The sequence below is a fragment of the Pavona decussata genome, unplaced genomic scaffold (assembly GCF_977016875.1).
Source record: "Pavona decussata unplaced genomic scaffold, jaPavDecu1.1 SCAFFOLD_120, whole genome shotgun sequence".
Lineage (NCBI taxonomy): Eukaryota > Metazoa > Cnidaria > Anthozoa > Scleractinia > Agariciidae > Pavona > Pavona decussata.
In genome coordinates this window covers 948,002-971,014 of record NW_028145534.1, presented here as the reverse complement: position 1 = coordinate 971,014, position 23,013 = coordinate 948,002, and the positions used below count along the sequence as shown (strand labels likewise).

Here is a 23,013-nt window from a genome sequence, read left to right as displayed (position 1 = left end):
GCAAATGTAAAGAAGTTCGTAAAGACGCGTAAATAGGATCTCTTCGCGTTCTTTACGGCATCATTACGAATGCGTAAATTTGGGATTTCATGCAGTTAATAGTGCATGCAATGCGCAGCAAACAGTGGATGTTGGGGAAAATGTCTGCACCATTTTCAAAAGATATATTTATTAGCTGAGTTGGTTCATTTTTTTTTTAACCACGCGTTTTTATACCTTTTTATGTTCAGTTTAGGGGGTTCGACCGAAACACCCGAACCACCCCTAGATCCGCCCTAGCTTTGCGTTGTCTCCACTCTCCGCATAGTCATAAACCGCGTAAAAAAAATACCTTTATATCAGTAGGTATTGTCCTTCTGCTGTTGGTCCGGGTGGCGAACAGCAAGTGTCGACGCTCGCAGACCTAAAAGTAAACGTCAAATTTACTCAATTTAACAAAACGAAAGTTATTCAAACTAGCCAAACTTGAACAATATCAGTTATTTTTCGTAGAAATGTTGACTTTAAACCGATAGTGCGATCAAAGTCAAACATTTGTTTTTACGTACCAAGCAAACAGTTATTTAAGCGGTTTTACACCGTGAATAAGAAAGAATATAAAGTTTACACTCCGGAAAATTATAAAAGGCGTCGTTTTATCAGCTGAGCTATATAAGCTAGAAGAAGGCGAGAGTATTAGAAAAGTTGGACGCTTGTTACTTCACTTTTTGAACTAAGCAGCCACATATCATCGAGCAGAATAAGTTAGTTTAGGGGTGTTGTGTCAATATGTCGTGTATTGAATTTGAGGGGCGTTTTGACCTATTACCAGTCCCCGGCCGGCCTATACTAGCGCGGACCTGACTAGTGCGGGATTCAAAAAAAGGCAAGAAGCCTGAATTTTTTCCCTTTTCCTTCCCTTCCCCCCCCCCCCCCCCCCTCACCACCCCCCAGAATAAAATCCCCCAAAACTTCATTATTTTTCACATAAAACCCTAAACTGAAAAGATCTTTTCCGACCCTTTACCCCACTTGGGAGGCTACTCCAATCGCTAATTTCGAACCCAAGAAAGGTCTTACCACCTCAAGGCTGCCATTGATCAGTACCTGAGTGTCTCCCCTCCCCTTCCCCAGCTGGGTGTCCGATAAATCCATATGTTGGATCACTTCGAACAACCCTATTTTGAAGCTGCTGGAGTTATTTAGGTTGACCTTTGGCTACATAGTCCTAAACAAACTAGAAATCTAGATTAATAAAAACGATCAAATCAATGCTTCACACATAGTTAGCCTTTCCATTTGTGCCGTCTGATTGTGATTGGGCTTGATTGGACCGTCTGATTGCGGCGGGTCTGCCACAGGAATCCCGCGTAAAAAGATACTCGACGCGACCAAAACCCCATCTCGTACCCAGAGTCCTCAGGCTCTTTGGCCAGCGGTTGGTAACCGGGAGAGACTCTGGGGAACTAGAATTTATTACTGCAGGATTTCTGCGGCAAAACAATGCAAGCCGTTTCCATGGACTATAAGAAAACTGCAGTTTGATAAAATAAGTTTGATTTCTCTCAAATAAAGTCAAATTAAACTCACAGAGAAATAATGTGGTCTTTTCTCGTCATTTCTGCCAATACATGATTTCCTAAACAAACAGTTCTAATCTTTCAGTCTTCACAAAAGTATTTCCAATCGGTCTTGGTAACCAAGCGTTTATTTCGAAGCCAAGGCGCGGCGGCTAAAGCGCTTGATGAGCCGCTTGACTCGCGCGCCAAGCGCCCTCGCCTCATGATTCGAAGCGGATGCTCGGTTACTAAGACAACACTGGCGGTATGGTTCTGAATGAAACAAGAAATTCATGGGGAGATCAGAAACGGCCAGAAAAGACAAAAGACTACTTCAGTCTAAGTAATTCAACTTTATGTGAGATAAATATAATCTTTATTTAGTCGAAACCCAATTGTCCTATAGCTTATGCCGTTACAGGGCAGCCAATCAAAAAAAATTAAAGTCTTACGAATTCTCCAGAGTCTCTCCTGGCGACCAACCGCTGGCCATGGGTACGAGATTGACCAAAACCTTGACGCGGTCTGCCCAGGGCATCCCGAGTAATTAAGCTGGGTGCCCGGAGGGGGGAGGGGGTACTCCCCTATATGGCCTATACGGGGAAGTGCCGCTGGATAGGGTATATCATTTCAAACGGGTCTGTCCTAATCAGTCTGGACCCGTCCTAGAGACGGCATGGCTGCAAGGCTGTCGTCGAGTATTTAGCAATTCGAGAACGGAAACGTTTATCTGTATCTATTCAGCAGGTCATCAGTGAACATCGAAGAAGCAGTTATTTCAGTGAAGCCGAAAAGAATTAAGAAGTTCCCACCAGTTTAAGGAGTCTTTGAAATACAAAGTGATAGCCATTGTTGTCGAGTGGAGCGATTCAAGTCTGGAAATTTTAAAAGAGAAAACAGAGGAAGTCTCGTTTTCCGTGGATCATGGACACATAACATGTCATAATCCAGATAATCTATCTTGGCCGGCCGAATTCAAGAGCAGATGTTGAAATTTCCTCCTGTGAGGGCGACAATGAACTCATCGTCTATTTTTCAAGTTTGGCTGATTAGATCTCCTGTGAGATCCAACGTACAAGCAAGCAGGATCTTCGTTCACGGCTTTTGCAGTTTTTAAAATTTTCACTCCCCGGGGGTACTTGAACCTTGTTTGGGTATGAGGGGTGCCTCTGGCGGTTTGACCCTGTTTAGGTAAAAAATCTGTGTAGGAAAACGTACCCCATTTTAAGACCGCAATTAGATGCTGAAAACAACTGCGCTAATATCTAGTCGTGAAAATACAATACAAAATTTAATGACACTCCCTGAAAAGGGCATTTCAGTGACAAAGATTAATAATTAATGATAAGTGAAAATAATAATTAATAATCTAGTAAATTTGGAACCCTGTGTTATAATTGCGTCAAGTCCGAGCAACAACCGTGGACGATATAGCCTCCCACGCAGACGTTCTTAGGGGTTCGTCACGCGTTCCTGCCCCACGAAGTTCGTGGGGCAGGAACGCGTGACGAGCCCCTAAGAACGTCTGCGTGGGAGGCTATGGACGATAATCCTGCTGGTATACGTTGGATCAATTGTTGATCTGATCGGCTTAAGAAATACAAATGATAAAAGAAGCAGAGACCGATACAACGTAGAATTACGGTTCGGCTGGCCAGACCAGCCTTCTTCAGGTATAATGAAATTCTACATTAGGACACGCTTAGCTGACAAATATTTGCGCAATAGCGGAACTACGTTAAACTAAATTGATTGACAGTATAAAATATGAAGCAAATGAAATAATAATAACAAAGAATAAAAAATAATAAAAGGAAAAAAGCTAGTACATTTCTTCGCGAATATTAAGGCCATGTGGAGAAAGTGTTCTGCCTTTTGAGATTAAAAAGGCTTCCCTGGCCTTACGTATTGAGTCTCGGTTAGAGTAGACTTTTTCTATGGGGATTAATTGCATGTCGTTAGCGGTGTGGTTAGGAGCGGTGAGGAAGTGTTCTGCGGCTGTGGTGGGTTTAGATTTAGTGTTAGGGTTATCTATGGTGCGGGGGTGTTCATTTACTACACCTTCTTTTCCACTGGTGAAACGCGCCCTATCAAATCAAACCTGACCTGTGAAACTAAAAATATAATCTACATGATCCAATGTAACCGCTGTAATTTACAATACATAGGACTGAGACTAAACGACGCTTAAAAGACCGCTTTAATGAACCACCTATAACCACACCGCTAACGACATGCAATTAATCTCGACAGCCAGAAATACGTCTGCGTTCGCAGGCTAACGTTGTATCGGTCTCTGCTTCTTTTATCAGTTACCATCAATTTGAAATAATACACCCTTTTGCGCGTTAATTTTTGGAAGTACAGTAAATTTTCCTTAAATTCGCGTTAATCTTAATCGCGTTAAATTTCAAACTGACCTTCAGCGTTAATTTCCTATTAAAGGGCCGAGTGCGTTTGCTTGTGGTATATAGATCAAGGTCGTGCCGTGACGAAAATGCCAACATATCACTTTTTATCTTTCATCAGCAGTTCAGGCCTCATTTTTTTTTCAGGCTTTCTTTTCGCAACTACTTAAGTTGCGTAGTAACTGCGAGGATCTTTCTTCTATTTGATCTTTCATACGCAGTTCAAAATATATGTTTCAAATATTTACATTTATTTATTCATCCTTTACGGGTATATTGCGAACTCACCATATGATCAGCTCCCAGTTGGCTTGATAGCTCAGTTGGTAGAGCACTACACCGCCATTGCAGAGGTCATGGGTTCAAATTTCGTTCAAGCCTGATTTTTTTCAGGCTGTCTTTTCGCAACCACTTAAGTTGCGTAGTAACTGCGAGGATTTTTCTTCTATTTGATCTTTGATCCGCAGTTCAAAATATTTGTTTCATATATTTACATTTGTTTATTCATGCTTCATGGGAAAATAACGAACTCACAAAATGACCAGCTCCTAGTTGGCTTGAGCAGAACACTGCACCAGCATCGCACAGGTCATGGGTTCGAATCCCGTTCAAGCCTGAATTTTTTTAAGGCTTTCTTTTCGAAACTGCTTAAGTTGCGTAGTAACTGCGAGAAGTTTTCTTCTATTTGATCTTTGATCCGCTGTTCATAATATTTGTTTCATATATTTACATTTATTTATTCATGCTTCATGGGTATATTACGAACTCACAAAATGACCCGCTCTCACTTTGCTTGAGTAGAGCATCGCAGAGGTCATGGGTTCGAATTAATCCCGTTCAAACCTGAATTTTTTTCAATCTTTCTTTTCGAAACTGCTTAAGTTGCGTAGTAACTGCGAGGATCTTTCTTCTATTTGATATTTTATCCGCAGCTCAAAATACTTGTTTCGTATATTTACATTTATTTGTTCATGCTTCATGGGTATATACGAACTCGCAAAATGACCAGCTCCCAGTTGGCTTGAGTAGAGCACTGCACCAGCATCGCACAGGTCATGGGTTCGAATTAATCCCATTCAAGCCTGAATTTTTTTTTTTTTTTTTTTGGCTTTCTTTTTGCAACTGCTTAAGTTGCGTAGTAACTGCGAGGTTTTTTTTTTATTTGATCTTTGATCCGCTTTTCAAAATATTTGTTTCATATATTTACATTTATTTATTCTTGCTTCATGGGTATCAGCTACGAACTCACAAAATGATCAGCTCCCAGTTGGCTTGAGTAGAGCACTGCACCAGCATCGTAGAGGTCCCCCTTCAAGCCTGAATTTTTTTCAGGCTTTTTTTTTTCCCAGCTGCTTGATTATAAGTTGCGTAGTAACTGACAGGACTTTTCTACAGAATAAGGAGAGTAAACTGAGAGTGTCACCGATGTGTAATTCTTTATTTTTTTTATTTTTTTTTTGTACTTAGAACTTTGTACTAGAGACATGAAAAATTGTGTAATAGTAAAAGCACAATCCATGAGTATAATAACAGTGAAGGATAACGCAATGCACCACACCACACCTAGCATGTCATTCGTTTGTTTCTTAACACCTTTATTTTATTTATTATTTATTTTTTATTATTTTTTTTTGGGGGGGTTTTTATCGTGGTGGGGTTGTCGACCTTGTTGCGATTAGGTTGGATAAGTATGCACTGCCTTGGAACAGTTTGTAGCTTCTGAGCGGTTCTCGTTCAAGTGGATGACGTCAGTAATATCTATTTTTTAAAACAAATGTTTATGTTTTGACAGGCCTATTGTGTTAATGTACATTCAAATTGCGGCTGCACCAATCGCAGAGCGACATAAATAAGCTGTGAGTCTTCCAAGCTTTAGCTCGTTGCACCTTGCGAAACATGCGCTCAACACTGGCGTCCTCCAAAATTCTCTATTTTTCTCTCTTTTTAGCCGTTGTTGCGGCTGCTTCGCCAATGCTTCTAAAACTGCACTTTTCTGACTCAGTCTGGAGTGAAGCGTCGGGGCTGCTGGCGACGAAGATGCAAATTATAAATCCCTGGTTGATGGTAGCGGGAACTGTGCTCTTCGGTTACCTCTCACTGAAACTTTGGAAGTTGTTCTTTGTGCCGTTAGAAATGCAACGAAAGCTCCATGAAATTGGCTATATGTCAGAGGCAAAACGATCATTAAGGGACATAGCAAACGAAATTCGAAAGCGGAGACAATGCGGCGATGTACCACCTGTTTATCCCAATGGCTGGTTTCATGTGCTCGCATCTCGCGAACTTGCGGTTGAGGAAGTGAAATATGTTTCCATACTAGGCGAGCAGCTCGCAGTATTTAGAGGTTCTGACGGCGTGGTGCATATTGTGAACGCTTACTGTCCTCATCTGGGGGCTAATCTTGGAGTTGGAGGCAAAGTTATAGGAAACTGTTTGCAATGTCCATTCCATGGTTGGAAATTCCGAGGAGAAGACGGCAAGTGTGTAGAAATTCCCTACAGCAAGAACGTGCCTGATTTTGCAAAACTTAAATCTTGGCCGTGTTTAGAGAGGAACTGTACTATTTATTTGTGGTACCACGCAGAAGGGGTCGAACCTACGTGGACTCCAGATCACATTGAAGAGATCAAGAATGGACTGTGGACATACCGAGGCTATACACAACATGAAATTAATGCACATATTGAGGTAACCTATTTGTGATTAAGAGGTTAAAATTAACCCTTTCTTTTCATTTATAGCTTATTTTAAGTTCAGGCACTATTTGATTACGTTAACAGTAATACTCGCGCGAGGAGTAAAATTCCGCATTCTTGAAACTCTACCTGCTGTCGAGTTAACTTACGCCGTTATATTGCCACATTGAGACCCTGGTTATGGTCACGTACCGTCACGAGAGAGTGCTAATCTTCATAAGAAAATTTTACTCTTAATTTTCTTTGGTTAAGCATCTTTAATTTTTTTATCAGTTTATAATAAATCTGCGGGAGTGTTTTTTTTTTCTATCATTCCAAAGATCAATTGAATGTTTGGAGTTGTGGGGTGTGTTTTGTAATTGTAATACGTGCGTGTTTACATGTGATGCATATACAATTTTCGTAAAGTGTTCTAAAGCAAACCATTTTTGTTCGAAATATGCCGTAATGACAGTCATTGTTCATGCTACATGAATAAAATTTTTAATCTGGTTAACAAAATGTAACAAAACTGATGCGTGTATTTTTAAACAAGGATCGACAGAAACGAAAGTAAAGAAATCGGCCACGCTGACTTGACAAAGGCTATTTGACCTGTTTTCCGTTTACCATCATTTCCATAGCGACAGTTTACAATTATCCAAAGGTCACCTTTGGGAACAATATTATTTAATAGCAATGGTGTGATCTTTCACTGAAAACTAAATTAATGGCTCACAATATTTTATTTGTGCCTGTCCCGAGGGAAATCCCGATATTTTCCCGCTGGAATGATCAGCGGTAAACCGCGGGGAAAACAGGAACAAGTTATTCAAACATTCAGCAAAGCAGCCGGTTGTTTTTGAACAAGTTGAATAACTAAACAGCAAAGGTCAACAAAAACGTATACAAAAGAGAAACATTTGCAAAGTGTCCATGCCACCTACAGATAAGAGTAATTGAACTATTTCCTTTTCAGATCTATTTAAGCTTTTTCAGTTTGTTTAGTATCATATAAAGTTAAGCCTAATATGACCAATCCATTATAATTGTTATTAATAAGTACTTTCCTGCAGTATTTAGAATTCAAATAGAAGAAAGATCCTTGCAGTTACTACGCAACTTAAGTAGTTGCGAAAAGAAAGCCTGAAAAAAATTCAGGCTTAAATGAGATTTGAACCCATGACCTCTGCTATGCCAGTGCAGTGCTCTACCAACTGAGCTATCAAGCCAACTGGGAGCTGGTCATATTGTGAGTTTGTAATATACCCGTGAAGGATGAATAAATAAATGTAAATATATGAACATATATTTTGAACTGCGGATGAAGATCAAATAGAGGAAAGATCCTCACAGTTTCTAGGAAACTTAAGCAGTTGCAAAAAGAAGCCTGAAAAAAAATTCAGGCTTGAACAGGATTCGAACCCATGACCTCTGCGATGCTGGTGCAGTGCTCTACCAACTGAGCTATCAAGCCAATGATACAACTCACAATATGACCATGCAGCTCCCAGTTGTCTTGATAGCTCAGTTGGTAGAGCACTGCACTGGCATCGCAGAGGTCATGGGTTTGAATCCGGTTCAAGCCTGAATTTTTTTCAGGCTAATTCATTTCGCATTACTGCCTATGTTGCTTAAGTTGGGTAGTAACTGTGAGGATCTTTCTTCTATTTGAACTTTCATCTGCAGTTCAAAATATATTTTTCACATATTTACATATATTTATTCATCCTTCACGAGTATATCATCACGAACTCACAATATGACCAGCTCCCAGTTGGCTTGATAGCTCAGTTGGTAGAGCACTGCACCGGCATCGCAGAGGTCAATGGGTTCAAATACTGTTCAAGCCTTAATTTTTTTAGGCTTTCATGTCGCATTACTGCCTAATATGTTGCATAGCAACTGCAAGGATCTTTCTTCTATTTGATCTTTCATCCCCAGTTCAAAATACATGTTTCATATATTTACATTAGTTTAAGTATTTACAAACTTGTTTCCATAAGGATAAAACTTTAATATATTTTTTTTATGTTATTATGCCTGTATTATAATTTTTGTTAAAATATTATCGATATCACAAGTGCCAAAACCACGTGTTACGTACAGTCCAAGATCGTTCCTTACTGAAACATTAGTTTTCAAATAACTGTTTTTTATGCAAAAAGTATCCTTACATTTTAGACATTTTACTGGTTCCTACATTAATAAAATTATAGCCTTACAACGTTTTATTCTTATTTATCTGAACCAATCAAGGAAATTCCCGAGAATGGTTCCGATATAAACCACCTTGATCACCTTCATGGGCCGCCGATATTGACAGGGGCTGATCTGAGGTACAACGTTTCAGACTGGTGCCATGTTGCAAAACATGGATGGGATGCTGAGTGGAACCCACTGGAAGATGAAGACAAACATGTAGGCATCTTGAAGCTGACGCACACCTTGTTTCTGTTTGGACACAAAGTACCATATACAGACTTCCATGTAACAGCCAGGCAGGTTTGTATTAAGGTTCATGACATTTCCAGCGTGAGATTGTGACATTGAATGATAAATTTAATTGATTTCTTACAATTTTGCATGAGAGCCTAATAAGTTCATTTTATAAGTCAGCCTTTTTATTGACAAGAACATTTAGTTTGGGAATTTAAGGCAAAATTTTAAGAACAAATGAAGGGCAAAACAAAGGCTGAGATCTAGTTAATGAAGTTTCCATACATTGCAATCATGTTATGATAAAGATAAAAAATTTTGACATGCCAATCGTAATCGGCTATATGTTCTGACATTTTGAGGTTTACTGACTGGCAATTTTTAAAATAAAGTTTGAGTTTTCTGGGCAAATTCGAGCCAAGGGAAAATAAAATATTCTATAATAAGTTCTAAAATTAATTAAGAAGGTAGTTGGTGTTATCCAAGTTTGAGTTATCTGATAGTAAATTCCAAAAAATAAGGGCAAATACAGGGGAAATTGGATTTTGTTATAGTAAGTGGAAGTTCAAGTTTAACCAAATTTGAGTTAGCTGGGTTCTATTGTATATCACATGTCTCTCTCCTGGAAAGAAATTCAAAATTAATCAAGGTAAATGCACAAACAGGTTCAGCAATAATTGATGCTGAAAATGTTGTTAAATTATATTCAGCACAAGGTTTATGTTATAAAAAGGTGATTATAAATGTTGTTCACGATGTGAAAGGGTTGCTCACAAAGTAAAAAGTTTCCTAAACTTTGAAAAGTTCTCAATAAGTGACTTGCGCACAGCTGTACCTAAATGTATCCCCCGCCGCCCCACCACCAAAATGAAAAAAAAAATAATGGAATTGTATTAGCTGGTAAATCAAACACTCAGGAAGAGTGTTTCATCCAAGTCCCAAAAACCAAGAAGAATTCGATTGAAATACTATGCACAGCCAATTGTTTTTTTAAAACCCTAAGTAAATCTTGGAGAGATTCAAAGTAAAAGTTCACTAAAGTTTATTTTATTTGAATAGAAGAAAAGGTTCTCGCAGTTATATACGCAGCCAGACTGTTGTCAAAACCTGTAAAAATTCTGGCTTGAACGGGATTTGAACCCATGACCTCTGCGATGCTGGTGCAGTGCTTTACCAACTGAGCTATCAAGCCAACTGGGAGCTGGTCATGTTCTGAGTTCATAATATACCCGTGAAGAATAATTGAATATGAATATATATATATGTAAGGTTAAGGTTTTTCGCCACAGTCTGGTTGCGTATATAAATGCGAGAACCTTTTCTTCTCTTTAATCTTTCATCTGCAGTGCATAGACATGTTACACATGTTACACATATATTTATGATATTTATTCAATAAGATCACATTTCCAAACTTCCTTCACAATTATAGTGGTGGTTTCCTTTGCTTTCTCGTCATGAATTATTAATAAGTTTGAGAATGTTCATTCATCCACCTTAACATTTGCATAAACCATCCCCACATTAGGCTCGATTTCCGCCGCTCCCTTTGGTCCGGCTTTCCACTAGAGGTTATTGAAAATTCCAAAGGGGTGGGGGGGGGGGGGGGGGAATCTTTAGAGCCTTAGTTTTAAAGGAAAGTATTAGCCAAGCTCAATTTGGAATTTTCAGTCGAGGGATGGGTGGGGGTTGATACACCTGTAGACAAGAAACTCTCTGGACTCAGAAGGCCGGTATGGATTTTTCTGGAATTATAGGTCACACTGCCATCTTTATGTAAAATAATTTTATTGTTTCATTTTAGACTGGCCCTGGTCTTGTTTTTATGAAGTTTAAAAGTGCCTTGGGCGATGGGATTTTCCTTCATTCCCTAACACCAAAAGAACCTCTGCTTCAAACAATGCGTCACCATGTGTATGCATCCTGGACTGTCCCAACAGTTGTGGCCAAGCTTCTCCTTTATTCAGAAGCTATACAGGTATGTGGTGCCAAACTTGTGAGCTGTTCTAGTGCATTTTGGTCGAACAGAAGTACAGGGAAAGGGAAAACTTTACTTCAACTGATTACTGAGCCACCTAGTAAATAATATTAAATTATTAACCTAAAGAAAAAGGTATCTTTTAATTAAAAATTTTAAATTTCACTGTAAGTACTAGTGATAATTTGCTAAATTTGCCTGCATCGCAGATTTTTCAAATTTGTCACGTGCTGTGATTTAATTTTTTAAAAAAAATACTGTCTCCTCTTTTTCTTTTAGTTAAACTGCATTGGAAATCAACTTTGATGATGTTTTACCATCTGTAAACAGATAACAATTGTCAATTTTTTGGTTCTGTTTTCTTGAAAATGTAGTCAGATGAGAGGTCACATGTTATCAGTACATAACTGTTGTTTAATTTACTTTTAACCCATTAAGCCCAAATATCAACATGTCTGTCTGCACATATTTTTAGGCACTTTATTCCATATCAGATATTTCCAATTGATCTGGATGAGAGAATTTGTTAAAATATATTTGATCAGATCTGAAGTATTACTTTTCAAAAAAATTAGTTTTATTTTAATAAATTTAAGCCGCCGTTACACGTTGAAACTTTTAGTTGAAACTTGTGTGCAACGGCGCTGCGAAACAGTTTCATGAAGTGGTGTTACACGGTGAAACTCTTGTTTTTTCACCACTGTGACCGTTGCAAACCGTTGCAGAAGTAGAAAGCGGTTCTACTTTTCGTGAAACTTGTCTCACAACGGAAGTTCGAAAAAGTTTCACGAAACCAACCATGTTACACGGTGCAACGCCTGCTGAAACTTGTTTCGCAGCGCCGTTGCACACAAGTTTCAGCTAAAAGTTTCAACGTGTAACGGCGGCTTTAGTACTCAAACAGTTGAATTAAATTATTGACTCATCACTCACATGCTTGCACTCACTCACTCACTCACTCAATTCTCTTTTTTGTTCTGATTTCTACAATAAAATGGGTATTGTAACTGGTCATCCAGATCCCTAAAATTAATAATTATAGAATTTCTGCATAATTTTTTCCATTGACCTAATAGTGTTGACACTGACTTGTTATCCTTTTTGTTAATTATGTTTCATTTTGAATATCTGTGATGTATATTTCCTTTCTCTTAATACTAGGTTGAACGTGACATCATGATATGGAACCATAAGACCTATGTTTCAAGGCCGCTGTTAGTGAAAGAAGATCATTTAATTAGGAAGCATCGACGATGGTACTCTCAGTTCTTCTCTGAGAACAGTCCTCGCCTCACAATGAAAAAAGAGACGTTGGACTGGTGATGTCAAACTATGAACTTGCTTTTTTTCTAGTAGTTCCTCAATTTTTAGATGCTTTCATTGGCCAGTTGCTATGCATAATTATAATTATTTGACATGCCCAAACATTATTAAAATTTTTAGAAGTTTACATTTTCCAAAATAGCAATTTTGAGACACACTTACTCTTAAGGATGCTTTTAGGATGCCATAGGCCCCATCTTTTATCCTTGGTGGAACATATTCTCAATTCAACACCCCAGGCAGTTATTGAAGAAAATACAGTACCTGGAATTTATGAGCGTAAGGCCAAGTTAGTTTGCCTAAATTACTGAACTCAATTTTTAGGGTAATTTTAAATGCACAAAAGTCAAGTTTAAAATATACAAAAAAAAATTCTTCAATAGTATAGTGTGAGGGTAAGCAAATTATATACAATGTATGGTCACTTAACTGATAAAATATTTTTTCAAAAAATTTTTAATATGGCCTGTAAATCATCACTTAGGATCATTTTCCACCAGAATTCTCAATCCTGGAGACTCGTTCCCAGACCACAATGCACTTTTAGTGGGCTTGGGGCTGAGTTGTGTGCATCTTCCCAATCAGCTTAATGGCTGACATTACATTGGACCATGCACCAAGGGCAACTGAGGATGACGCTGGTAATTAATTATTATTAAATTCTCAGCCTCGGATATTGCATTTCTAGCGTTCTGATTGGTTCACTAAATCTCGGTTATCAGCTCATATACCGTAGTTTGACCTTATATGGAAAACGAAAGCCCCAGGTGTTGCTAAGCTAAATTTTTTTTTCGGCAGGAAGCAAAGGTTTCTTCGGAAAAATGTAGAAAAAAAAAGGAAAAGAAAGAAATACCAAACAATGCCATCTCAATAAAACAACAATAAAAGCCACAAAGTTTGGTATGACACTATTTAATGGTACGTATCTCTGAAGTTTCCTTTAAAATCTTCAAAATTGCAAGATTTTACGATTTTTTAGATCACATAACAACAACAATAATAACCGGTTACCTTAACAAATTTCAGGATGGCTTGCAAATCCTGGCGGTAAGAGGTTAAAGCCAATCGACGAAATTTCTCAGGAAGAGCTTCATGCCAGCCTTTATGTTTTTACGAATTTACGAGGACTTCAGATGGTTCATCTATGAAATCCGTACGAGCGGCGGCCATAATGTTCGTTTCCGTCGCTCGGCACCACTCAGCAAAACATTTGCACTTATGTTCATGTGCAGCTCTTACGCTTCTCAAATAAGCTTGAAGTTTAAAAACCTGCACTGAAAGCGTGTCTCAGTGAGGTTCTACCTCGTACACTTGGACTTCCCTGAAGTGTTTTAAATCGTCCGCGAGGAATTCAGTTCAGCGTGAAAAAAGCCGTCCTTGCCCTGATCTCGGCACCACACAGCAGAACATTTGCTCAACTGTGCACAACTATTACGCTTCCCGATGAGCTGGAACTTCAAAAGCACTCGAATGCTAGTCTCAGAAAGGTTATAATCCGTCCATTTAAACGTTTCTTGAATTCTAGATGTCCGACTGTGTCCGATTTTCTTCGCTTTCGATTTTTCATTCAACTCCGTTTGCAAAGCGCTGCGCGTGTCATGTGATCATTAGGTTTCGCGCGCTTTGGTCGGAGGTTGCCTCAACATCCGTTCGTTTAAATTTGAAAGAAATTTTTTTTAAATATAAAAATTCAGTAAACTTCAACAGCAATGTCCAAACGCTGAGAATTTAATAAAACAATTATTCCATTCGCGCTTGTTGGATATGAGATTAGTTATAGCCAACTCGGCACTTCGCGCCTCGTTGGCTATTTACCATCTCATATCCAACGTGCGCTCATGGAATAATTGTTAATTATTCCAAGAGCACGTGTTGGATATGAGGTGATAGATTGCCAATGAGGGACATAGAATTAATGCTAGATCTTGCTGATTGCGCTTTGCACGAACAACCAGAAAACAATTTAATAATTGCTATTCTTTTTGGGCATGGTATGATGACTGATATACCAAGGACACCAAGTCAATCAAAACTCTGGAATTGCGTGACCCAATGATCATATTTTTAATAGTAATATAATTGTGGTTGACATCAGTAGGAAAAAATATTATTAGTTAGGTTTTGAAGTTCAGAGTTTCCATGTTTTTACCAAATGTGTAGTATGTAAGATCCATGCTTGGGTTGACTTAACTTTTGTTTCATGTTGTTGTTGTTGTTGTTTTTTTTTCTAAGGGTTTTCTCCGGGTGCTTTAATTTTCTTGCTGACAGTTAAATATGAGCTTCAGCCAAGTTTACACGGGTACTTTCTGATTCTTTCAAATTTTCTCCAATATTTGCGTCAGGTGATGTAACGTGTTCCTATTTCTTTAAGGAAGCAAGTTTAAAAGTAATCAGTTGATAACCTCATGCAGAGTTTTGACGGTTGCTAAATTTTACACCAAGCACTGCTGCTGGAAACATACATCTGAAGGCTTTATTGTTGATAATATCTAGTATTAGTTTATCAAATTCTAAGCTAAGTAAACTCCTTAAACTGCATGATTGGAGTTTGCTGGCAAGGTCATCAGCCTTGCAGAAAGAATAAAAAGCTCTGGCTTTTTAACATTGGCGAATTTTGCCAAGGAATCATGGGTGGGCCAAAGAGCTTCACTCCATTTCCGACCAAAATCAAAGTTACCCCTAAAATTCCCACCACTTTTCCATACTTGAATAATTTATTTACGTGGTCGATATCTCCGTTTAAGTTTAATTTAAGATTACTGTGCAGTGAAAAGTGTGGCACATAAAATTTTCAGGGTTAATGTAACTTATAGGGGTATGGTATGGGGAGTGGACAATGCAAACCTTCCTAGAGCCTGCATAGCTGGTGGTATTGTCCCTGCACATGAAATATAAAGTTTTGTTGGCAGAGTCACTACGAGTGGTGTAAGCCAAGACAACAAACATTGTTGGCTGCGAGAAAATACCAAATCATCTTTTCTCCATTCCCCTCGCGGCTTTGCTGCATGTTCACCCACTTTCATCTTCAGCCAACATCTCACCAGCTGTGTAGGCTACCCTCCCCCCACTTCCTCCCCAAGAATGGCAATTTTGTCAAATATTTGCAACTTCATGTTATCCAGTTGCTTACCAAAATATTAGCTCCCCTTCAATTCTCGGATAAAATTCTTCCAATCTTCCCACAGAAATGTGCGTTTTTTGTGTCTGCGCACTATATTATTGTGAAATCCAACCAAGTTTGAAAATTTATGCAAAAATTTCCTCTAATAACAACCAAAGATAAGCCCTTAGCTAGGCAAGTCTAGAAAATTCTTTTGAAGTAGTGTAAGCCCAGGGCTTATAGTTTTGTGCTTAGGTTGTGCAAGTTGTCTCTATAACTATTTTATCTTTCTGTCAGCAAATATTTTTAAATGGAAAAAAAACAAAACAAGTAAGCAAGTGGTTTTATTTCTGTGTGAAGTTAATGCTCTAGATATAGAGTTCGTTTTTAGGAGGTGCTATTGTTATTGCCAAGTTTAATTTATAAATGTAAGGCAATATAAACACAAAATAAAATTTATATTTGTAATGTATTACTAACGAGACATGGTACATAGTAACATTTATAGAGAGATTTACCTTTAATAACGCAAACGGCAGAATTGACCACGTGACCATGTTTACCTACATTTGCCGCTCACTGCTTTCAGTTTCTCAGTAAAATTGAGTAGTTTTGCGTTAGCATCAAAGGCCAGAATTTCCACTTTCCTTATCTATGCACCCATTTTTCAAGAAAACATAAGCTCGAATCTCAGGTTTGCCGTTTGCCATAACGCTATTATTTGTTTGTGTGAACTAAAATATTTCAACACTTGTGTTCAATAAAGCAAGCAGACTTCTGTAGTCTTGTTGTAATCAACTTTGAGCTTTTAGTAAGATTTTTAGACATTTTCTTTATTAGTAAACACGCGGACAATAATTTTCAACTCCACATGAACTTCTGAATGAGTGAATGACCATCGCAATGATTTACGCAATTTACTCAAGTTGCGAAAAGAAAGCCTGAAAACAATTCTGGCTTGCGAACCCATGGCCTGATGCTGTTGCAGTGCTCTACCAACTGAGCGATGAGGGAGTCTCATTTTTTTGATGCGCAGGTCTGGTCTGGTAAGACCCGGTTCAGACGTCGAACCACGTATGCCAAACCTAATACAAAAACAGTTGCTTTTGCACATTTAACATTCGGATCGGGTCGTGTAAAGTTCGACGTTTGAACCGGGCCTGGCTCATTCTCAACACAAAGGCAGGTTATATCCTCCAAACTTTGTGTTCATGTGTTTTGTTTTGTTTTGTCTTGTCTTTTTTGGTCAACAGTATCTGACTTAGAAACACCTTTCTTACCTTTTGTCCGTAAACCAAACCTGAATAGTCCAAGTCCAGTGAATTGGTTTCTTTTTTTCTCCTTTGAAATTTGATTTGGTGAAAAAAAAAAACTAAAACAAACTAATTAAAGACAAAAAACAACAACAACAACAAACGCATCTAATATACATCCTAGTGGGTTCAGCAGTACCTGTTAAAGTGTTTCATGCCTTCAGGTTCTCTGAAACACGCAATGAAACAAACAGGAATGTTAACGTACAACGACAGATCAGGAGAAAGTAGAAGGTTATTGAGTGGTAAGTTGTATTTTCCCGATAAGTTTCTGAATTGCAACCTGAGGACGGGTTCACGGAGCCCTGCCAAGTTTATATGTATCCTAAGCCAGAGTGTTGTTCCACAGTTGATAATAGCCTGCTGTTATGCAAACAAGAGAGGTTGACTGAATCACCGAAAGCAGCCAAGTGACCTCGGAGAAAAAAATTTGCGCGAAATCATCATTTTAACACACGATCCATCAAGCAAAAAAAAACTCATTAATCAGTTCTCCAATAATGCTGTTAAATTTTAACGGAATCGGCTTCCAAACGGCTAAGATTACCCTACCAAATTCTTTCCCCGTTGTTTGACTCCGCTGTGAATCCACAGCTTTCACAGTTCAGCCATCGCACTGGACTGTCCCGTTCAAGATCTAGTGGGGAGCTAACGATGACCACAAGGATCTGGAATAGTCTGTCCCTGCTGACAAGGTCGAACATAGTCCTTTCTCAGAACTCCCTCTTCCTTCGCCCTGCATAGGGTGTGGCGGGAGAAGAGATAGTCCTTTCTCAGAACTCCTTCTTCCTGCACACGCCACTTCCTATGCAAGGCGGAGGAAGAGGGAGTTCAGCTGAGAGCGAGAGAGCTGAGACAGGACTAGGTCGTGGTGAGATAAATGTAGATGTAGGAGCGTATCAGTCTCTCAAGTCTTCGTGAACAACGATTAGCAAAAATATTGTCCACTGTTTTCAAGTTATTAGCCAGCAATGCAGGACCATCAAGCTTGCGTGATCTTACTGTAAGGCGCTCCACTTATAACCTTAGGGGCACCACAATACTGGATCTTCCAAAAGTAAAATCAGCAACAATTGCCATGAGATCATGGACTGATACGCTGCATCGAAATTGTGAAACGCTGCACCGGACGAGTCTCGAAAGATACAAACATACGCTACTTTTAAAAACAATTTAAAAAGATTAGATCTCACGGGACTCTGAATCCGATGTAGGATCTATCCTTGACTGATGTTTACTGCTTTTAATGATCGCATTTTTTTGTACGTTCTTCTTGGTGACAACATTGTTAAATTCTTATATTTTAATTTTAGCTAATTCTTAACCTTAATTTATTGAAATTTATATGCCTTCAAAAGGCTCTTATAATTTCTTTTTTCTTTTTTTTTTTTCCGTGGCGTACCTGTAAACTAGCTTTTACAGCTAAGCGTACTGACCTCATTAAATATATTGATTGATTGATTGATTGATTGATTGATTGATTGATTGATTGATTGATTGATTGAATGAAAGCCGACCTACAAGGGCATCTGCTGTTCCCTGAGATCGCGGTATGGCTCAGGATGGACACGCTCAACTACTCTCTGAAGCCCAAAAAGGATGGTTCGTTGTGAAGAGCTTGGCGACAATGCTTAGGAGAGAAATGTCTCTGTATATTTAGTTACTCCTGTCTCCTTTGTTCTTGTACACGCTGCCTTTTTGTGCGTTTCCCAAGTCACGAGAAACACTACCTTACCTCCAGCACCAACAAAGGACTTCACGCAGAGGGGCAGTAGTCTCGGGAAAGATGCACTGATGGCGTGACTTAAAGTATTGCATCATAGAATATTAACTAAGAAATTAAATAAATGAATAATGTCACGAAAGATATCGCAAGTAACGAGAGCAAAATATTAAATTAGGGAAAAGGGCAGATTGCACAATTGTACAATAAAATCTGCAATTCCACAGTGACAAACCGATGAGTGGTGCCGAATCACTTGTAGACCTTGATCAGCAAATTATTTCAAATACAAAATATTGACAGCAGACTGACCCTAACCCTAACCCTAACCCAAATTGTCATTATGTTCGCACAATTGGTTTTTTTTTTTGTAATTTTTCTCATATTTTAAAGAATTTTTTTAACTTTAATTTTGAGATTTTAGGTCACCATCTCGGAATTTTGTGAATGACGTCATCACTTCATTGTGTAAATAATTAAGAAATATTTCAAATGGTTAGAATGTTCATGGTCAAAGCTTTCTACTGATGGTAGTTGTTTTGCTTAGTAATAAAATGAGAATTTTTTACAGATTTTTATAAATGAGACGTTTTTGGCTAATAAGTTATGCATAAACATTTTAACTATTCATAAACCAAAAGTGAGGGCAATTCAGACCTGCTGGAACGAATGGATCAGCGAACTTTCTTAGCATGTCACGTGCCAAGACTGTGACAGATCTTAGTGTAGTTTTCAAATATTTAAAGCCCATGACCTTGTCAATCAAATGATGTAAGTTGCAATGCCTGAAATGTTTATTACAGGGAGTTATGACAACCTTGCCAACCCTCTATGAAAAACGCTGAAACTTAGCCAACATCGCACTCTCAAGCTAGAGAGACCTCTAAGGAGCTTGCTTTTCGTAGAATAATCTGTCTAGTAACTTTAATATCTATTTTGTTATCATATGTCAAGATTTTCAAGCCGTTGATTGAGGCCTTTTGGCGTAAAAAAAATTATTTGATGACACAGAACCTTTTTACTGCACTACTGAAAAATTTACTCAGTTCTTTTCAGTTTGTTATTACTCAGCAAGAATGCAGGGTTAAGTAGAATTCTCTTGCTAACACCATTTAATATTCTCTTGTCCTTGTTATGATGCAAAAATATTTTGAGAAAAATGAATTGTTAGTTTCTTATAAATTTAATTTTTGACCTCATGTTTATTAACATTATGGAGTCGTTTCCTTGGAAGATTGACACATTACGTCACAGTCAATTTGGAAGTATTTGACATTTAGATACTGTGACATGAAAGCTCGGATGTGGGGAACACGCGAGCTGAAATAATGCGAGCTGCGAACAAAAGATAAATAAATTAAAAAAAAATCGAGAAATAAAATTTACGCGAATTGATGTATCATCCTCGAAATACTCACGAGGAGAGCGCGAAGTTTCATTGTAAATCCTGCTTTGCGGATGTGCTCGACATCTTCATCGGAAAGTTTAATCCATGGCAATGTCAGTTCTTCACCATTCCATGGCGTCAAATATTGACTTCGTAATGGTTTTTGACGGACACAATCTTTGTTGATCCAAAATCGGAAATTTCTGTTTTAAAATTGGTTGGTCTCTATCTCTCGGTTTCCAGAGAGCTGTTGCCTCGATATGAAGCTCACCTTCGGAAATTGCTTTAAAGCATGACAGACAATGTGCATCCTTCCCTGATGGTTTTCGCTTTAAATGCCACGTAGGCCGTGGTTTGCTTCCAATTAGGTTTCTGCGATACTTTTCCGGAAGACTGTCTGGTGCTTTTAACAAAATAGACGACACTTCAGCCTCAGTAAGAGCTATTTGCTTATTATTATTCATTTTTTATTTATTTAATTTTTTTTTCTCGCAGCTCGCAGCTCGCAGCGCGCAGCTTGCAGATGTGAGCTCGCAAAATCCCCGGCCCGTGAAAGCTCCAGGTCTTAGCTTTTTAACGATGTGTTTCTTGTTGTTCAAACATGAATGTGAATTATTTTATTAATTTTGAAAGATTGTCTTCATTTATATCTCACTTGTCCATTAGGCATTAGTTGCCCTCACATTAAAAACCTTCCAGCCCTCAGACCCATTTTAGGGTTAAGGAACACTTTAGCGTGTAGAACATGCAGATACTACTAAACAATACTCAAACTAAGAATCATACAATTTGGCCCAAACATGAACACTGTACTCAGCCATTGTTTTCCACCTGGGAAAGTGAGGGCAATTCAGACCTAGTCACATGACCCGTTAAAGTAACAATTTGCAATCGATGATTGTAAAATGATTAATTACGGCTAGTACAACCCTAACGATCATGCCTTAAGCTTTCTAACGATGCCTTGTTTGTCTCTGAGGATTAAAACCTCGATTTTTAAAATTTTTTTGGTTACTGTTAGGTTAACCCTAACACAGACACTAACCTTTCATGACACATACATGACGTCCTCTTTCTACCAAGTCGTCTTTGGGTGAGTACTCTTGTTTTTGGCTCCGTAATTTGCACCATTTCTACCCTTCTAAAGGCTAGGTACACGCAATTTAACTATCAGATAAGGTTTATAAGGTTATAGAGCAACTCCGGATGATATTTGTTTTCCGTTGCTTTTGCGCAGTCTCCAATTAAGTTAAGGGTGCGCTCAGGTGTTTCTACCACGCTTGCTTTTGAGGGTGTTTAGTAGTTTTGAAGGCGTTTCGTACTCCCTGAGATTCTAATACTGCATTAGTCGGTTAAATGTTGGTCCAATAAATCATTTGGTACTTGTTTTCTGTCACTTGGATCAGGCATTAATGAGTTATGACGTCATTTAACGTAAAAATTGATACCGTAATATGAGCTAGTGGTTTGTAATGGAAACTCAGACAAAGAGTGATTAATGTAGCCCTCTAAATGGGCTAACTATATCGAAAATTTGATTAAGAATGGTTTTATTCTATTAGAGTTATTAACGGTTAACGTTTTTTCCAATATGGCGGACGCAAAAGTCGGTTTCATTCCTCTCCTCGGTCATTTTTTTATTAAATCGAGGCTAGTCTTTAACCCTTCATAACTCGAAGGGGATTTAACCGTTTGAGGTCATAAAGTTAGGGTTAGGGTCATGGGGTCATAGTTCATAGGTCACAGGGTCCTAGGGTTAGGGTTGTGGTTGAACTATGACCCTTGACCTCTCCGCGATAATACAGTCTAATCGCTTCAACTTGTTGACGTCTTCAAATTTCTGTAGTTTGTAGTAATGTATGGTAGGACATTTAGTCCTATTGTTAGCGTGAACTAGGTTGTGCATTTTTCTGAAAAAACGGAAAGGAGATAGAGCTATTCAAATATTTGGTCTGAATTGCCCTCAATTTGGCATGGTGTAGACAAGGGTCTGAATTGCCCTCAGTTTGGTGTGAATTGCCCTCACTTTGGCATAGTGAAGACAAGGGTTAGCATTTAAGGTGAAGTAAGTTTTAGGGACTTTAGGACACCCCCTGAGGGGTAGGGGGTGGGGACGATCAATAAAACCCGTAGTACCTAATCGCGTTGATCAAATATCCCTTCCAGTGGAAAACTATCTTTTCAAGTTACCAAAAATGGAAGATTATACCGAAGTAGCACAAGTCTGCACAAGTCTGTTGGCGGAGCTGCATCACTTCACAAACTTCCTGCAGGACTGTAAATCCAAGATCCGAGAATATGACAGGAGGCAGAGGCAGAGGGATTGCCAAGATAGTGAGGAGGAACTGGACGACCCGACCCATGACCCTAAGGAGAGCTCGGGCGAGGAATCGGACAGCAGCCAGGGCGATGAAGATGATGAGGACGTTAGCCCTAAAGAGGAGATCCCTCGAGCTACCACCAAGGCTGTAAAAAGAACATCCACCCCCCAGTCCAGTGTCCCTAAACCATCGGTGAAAAGACAAAAGGTGAGTGCTGACTCTCGCGCAGCCACAGAAGAGGCAACGGTAAAAGAAGAGACCAAGGGTGAGGGTAAGCGCTCACATCACGCTAAACGAATCTGCCCGGTGTGTAACAAACAAGAGGGCAATCTTCGCAGGCACCTACAGAGTCATGCCCGGAAGGGCTTGATTGAAGAGTCAGCGGTGGAGACCATCCTCAGTGTGGCAGTTAGAAAGGGAAAGAGGAGAGGTCCGAGGCGAAAGACAGAAGGAGCAGTCAGAAAGGGCCTGCGAATGGAGTGGTGTCCCTTCCCAGGCTGTGATTTTGTAACACACAATCCAAGGAGCCACCTCACCCACAAACATCGCCTAAAACAGGGTACCCTTCTGGAACAATGCACGAACATGGCTAAAGTCTATGCGGGGCAGCAGGAGGTAGAGGAGGTGAAATCATATATTCACACTCACAAGAGGAAGACTAAACATCGATTGGGCACGTCATCCACCGCTACAGCTACGTCAAGTGCCACATCCACCATCACAGCCACTTCCCATACCACCTCCACCTCTAGCGGTGAAAGGTCACCAGCACGGTATGCAGCAACACCAGCCCTTCGGGTTAGGATAA

At 39.1% G+C, this 23,013-nt stretch overlaps 1 protein-coding gene and 2 non-coding genes across 3 annotated transcripts; 1 reads left to right on the top strand and 2 right to left on the bottom strand.

Annotated features, from left to right (window-relative positions):
- Window positions 1-5,621: 5,621 nt before the first annotated feature.
- On the top strand, window positions 5,622-16,243 carry LOC146469720 (cholesterol 7-desaturase nvd-like). The gene is made up of 4 exons (XM_085123028.1): window positions 5,622-6,634; window positions 8,881-9,126; window positions 10,865-11,038; window positions 12,200-16,243. Exons 1-4 carry the CDS (start codon window positions 5,843-5,845, stop codon window positions 12,359-12,361), a joined length of 1,374 nt encoding a protein of 457 aa, XP_084979154.1. The 5' UTR covers window positions 5,622-5,842; the 3' UTR covers window positions 12,362-16,243.
- Window positions 8,026-8,098, bottom strand: Trnaa-agc (transfer RNA alanine (anticodon AGC)). The gene has a single exon. It is a non-coding gene; the product is annotated as a tRNA-Ala (tRNA).
- Window positions 10,180-10,252, bottom strand: Trnaa-agc (transfer RNA alanine (anticodon AGC)). Its single transcript has one exon. It is a non-coding gene; the product is annotated as a tRNA-Ala (tRNA).
- Window positions 16,244-23,013: the final 6,770 nt, after the last annotated feature.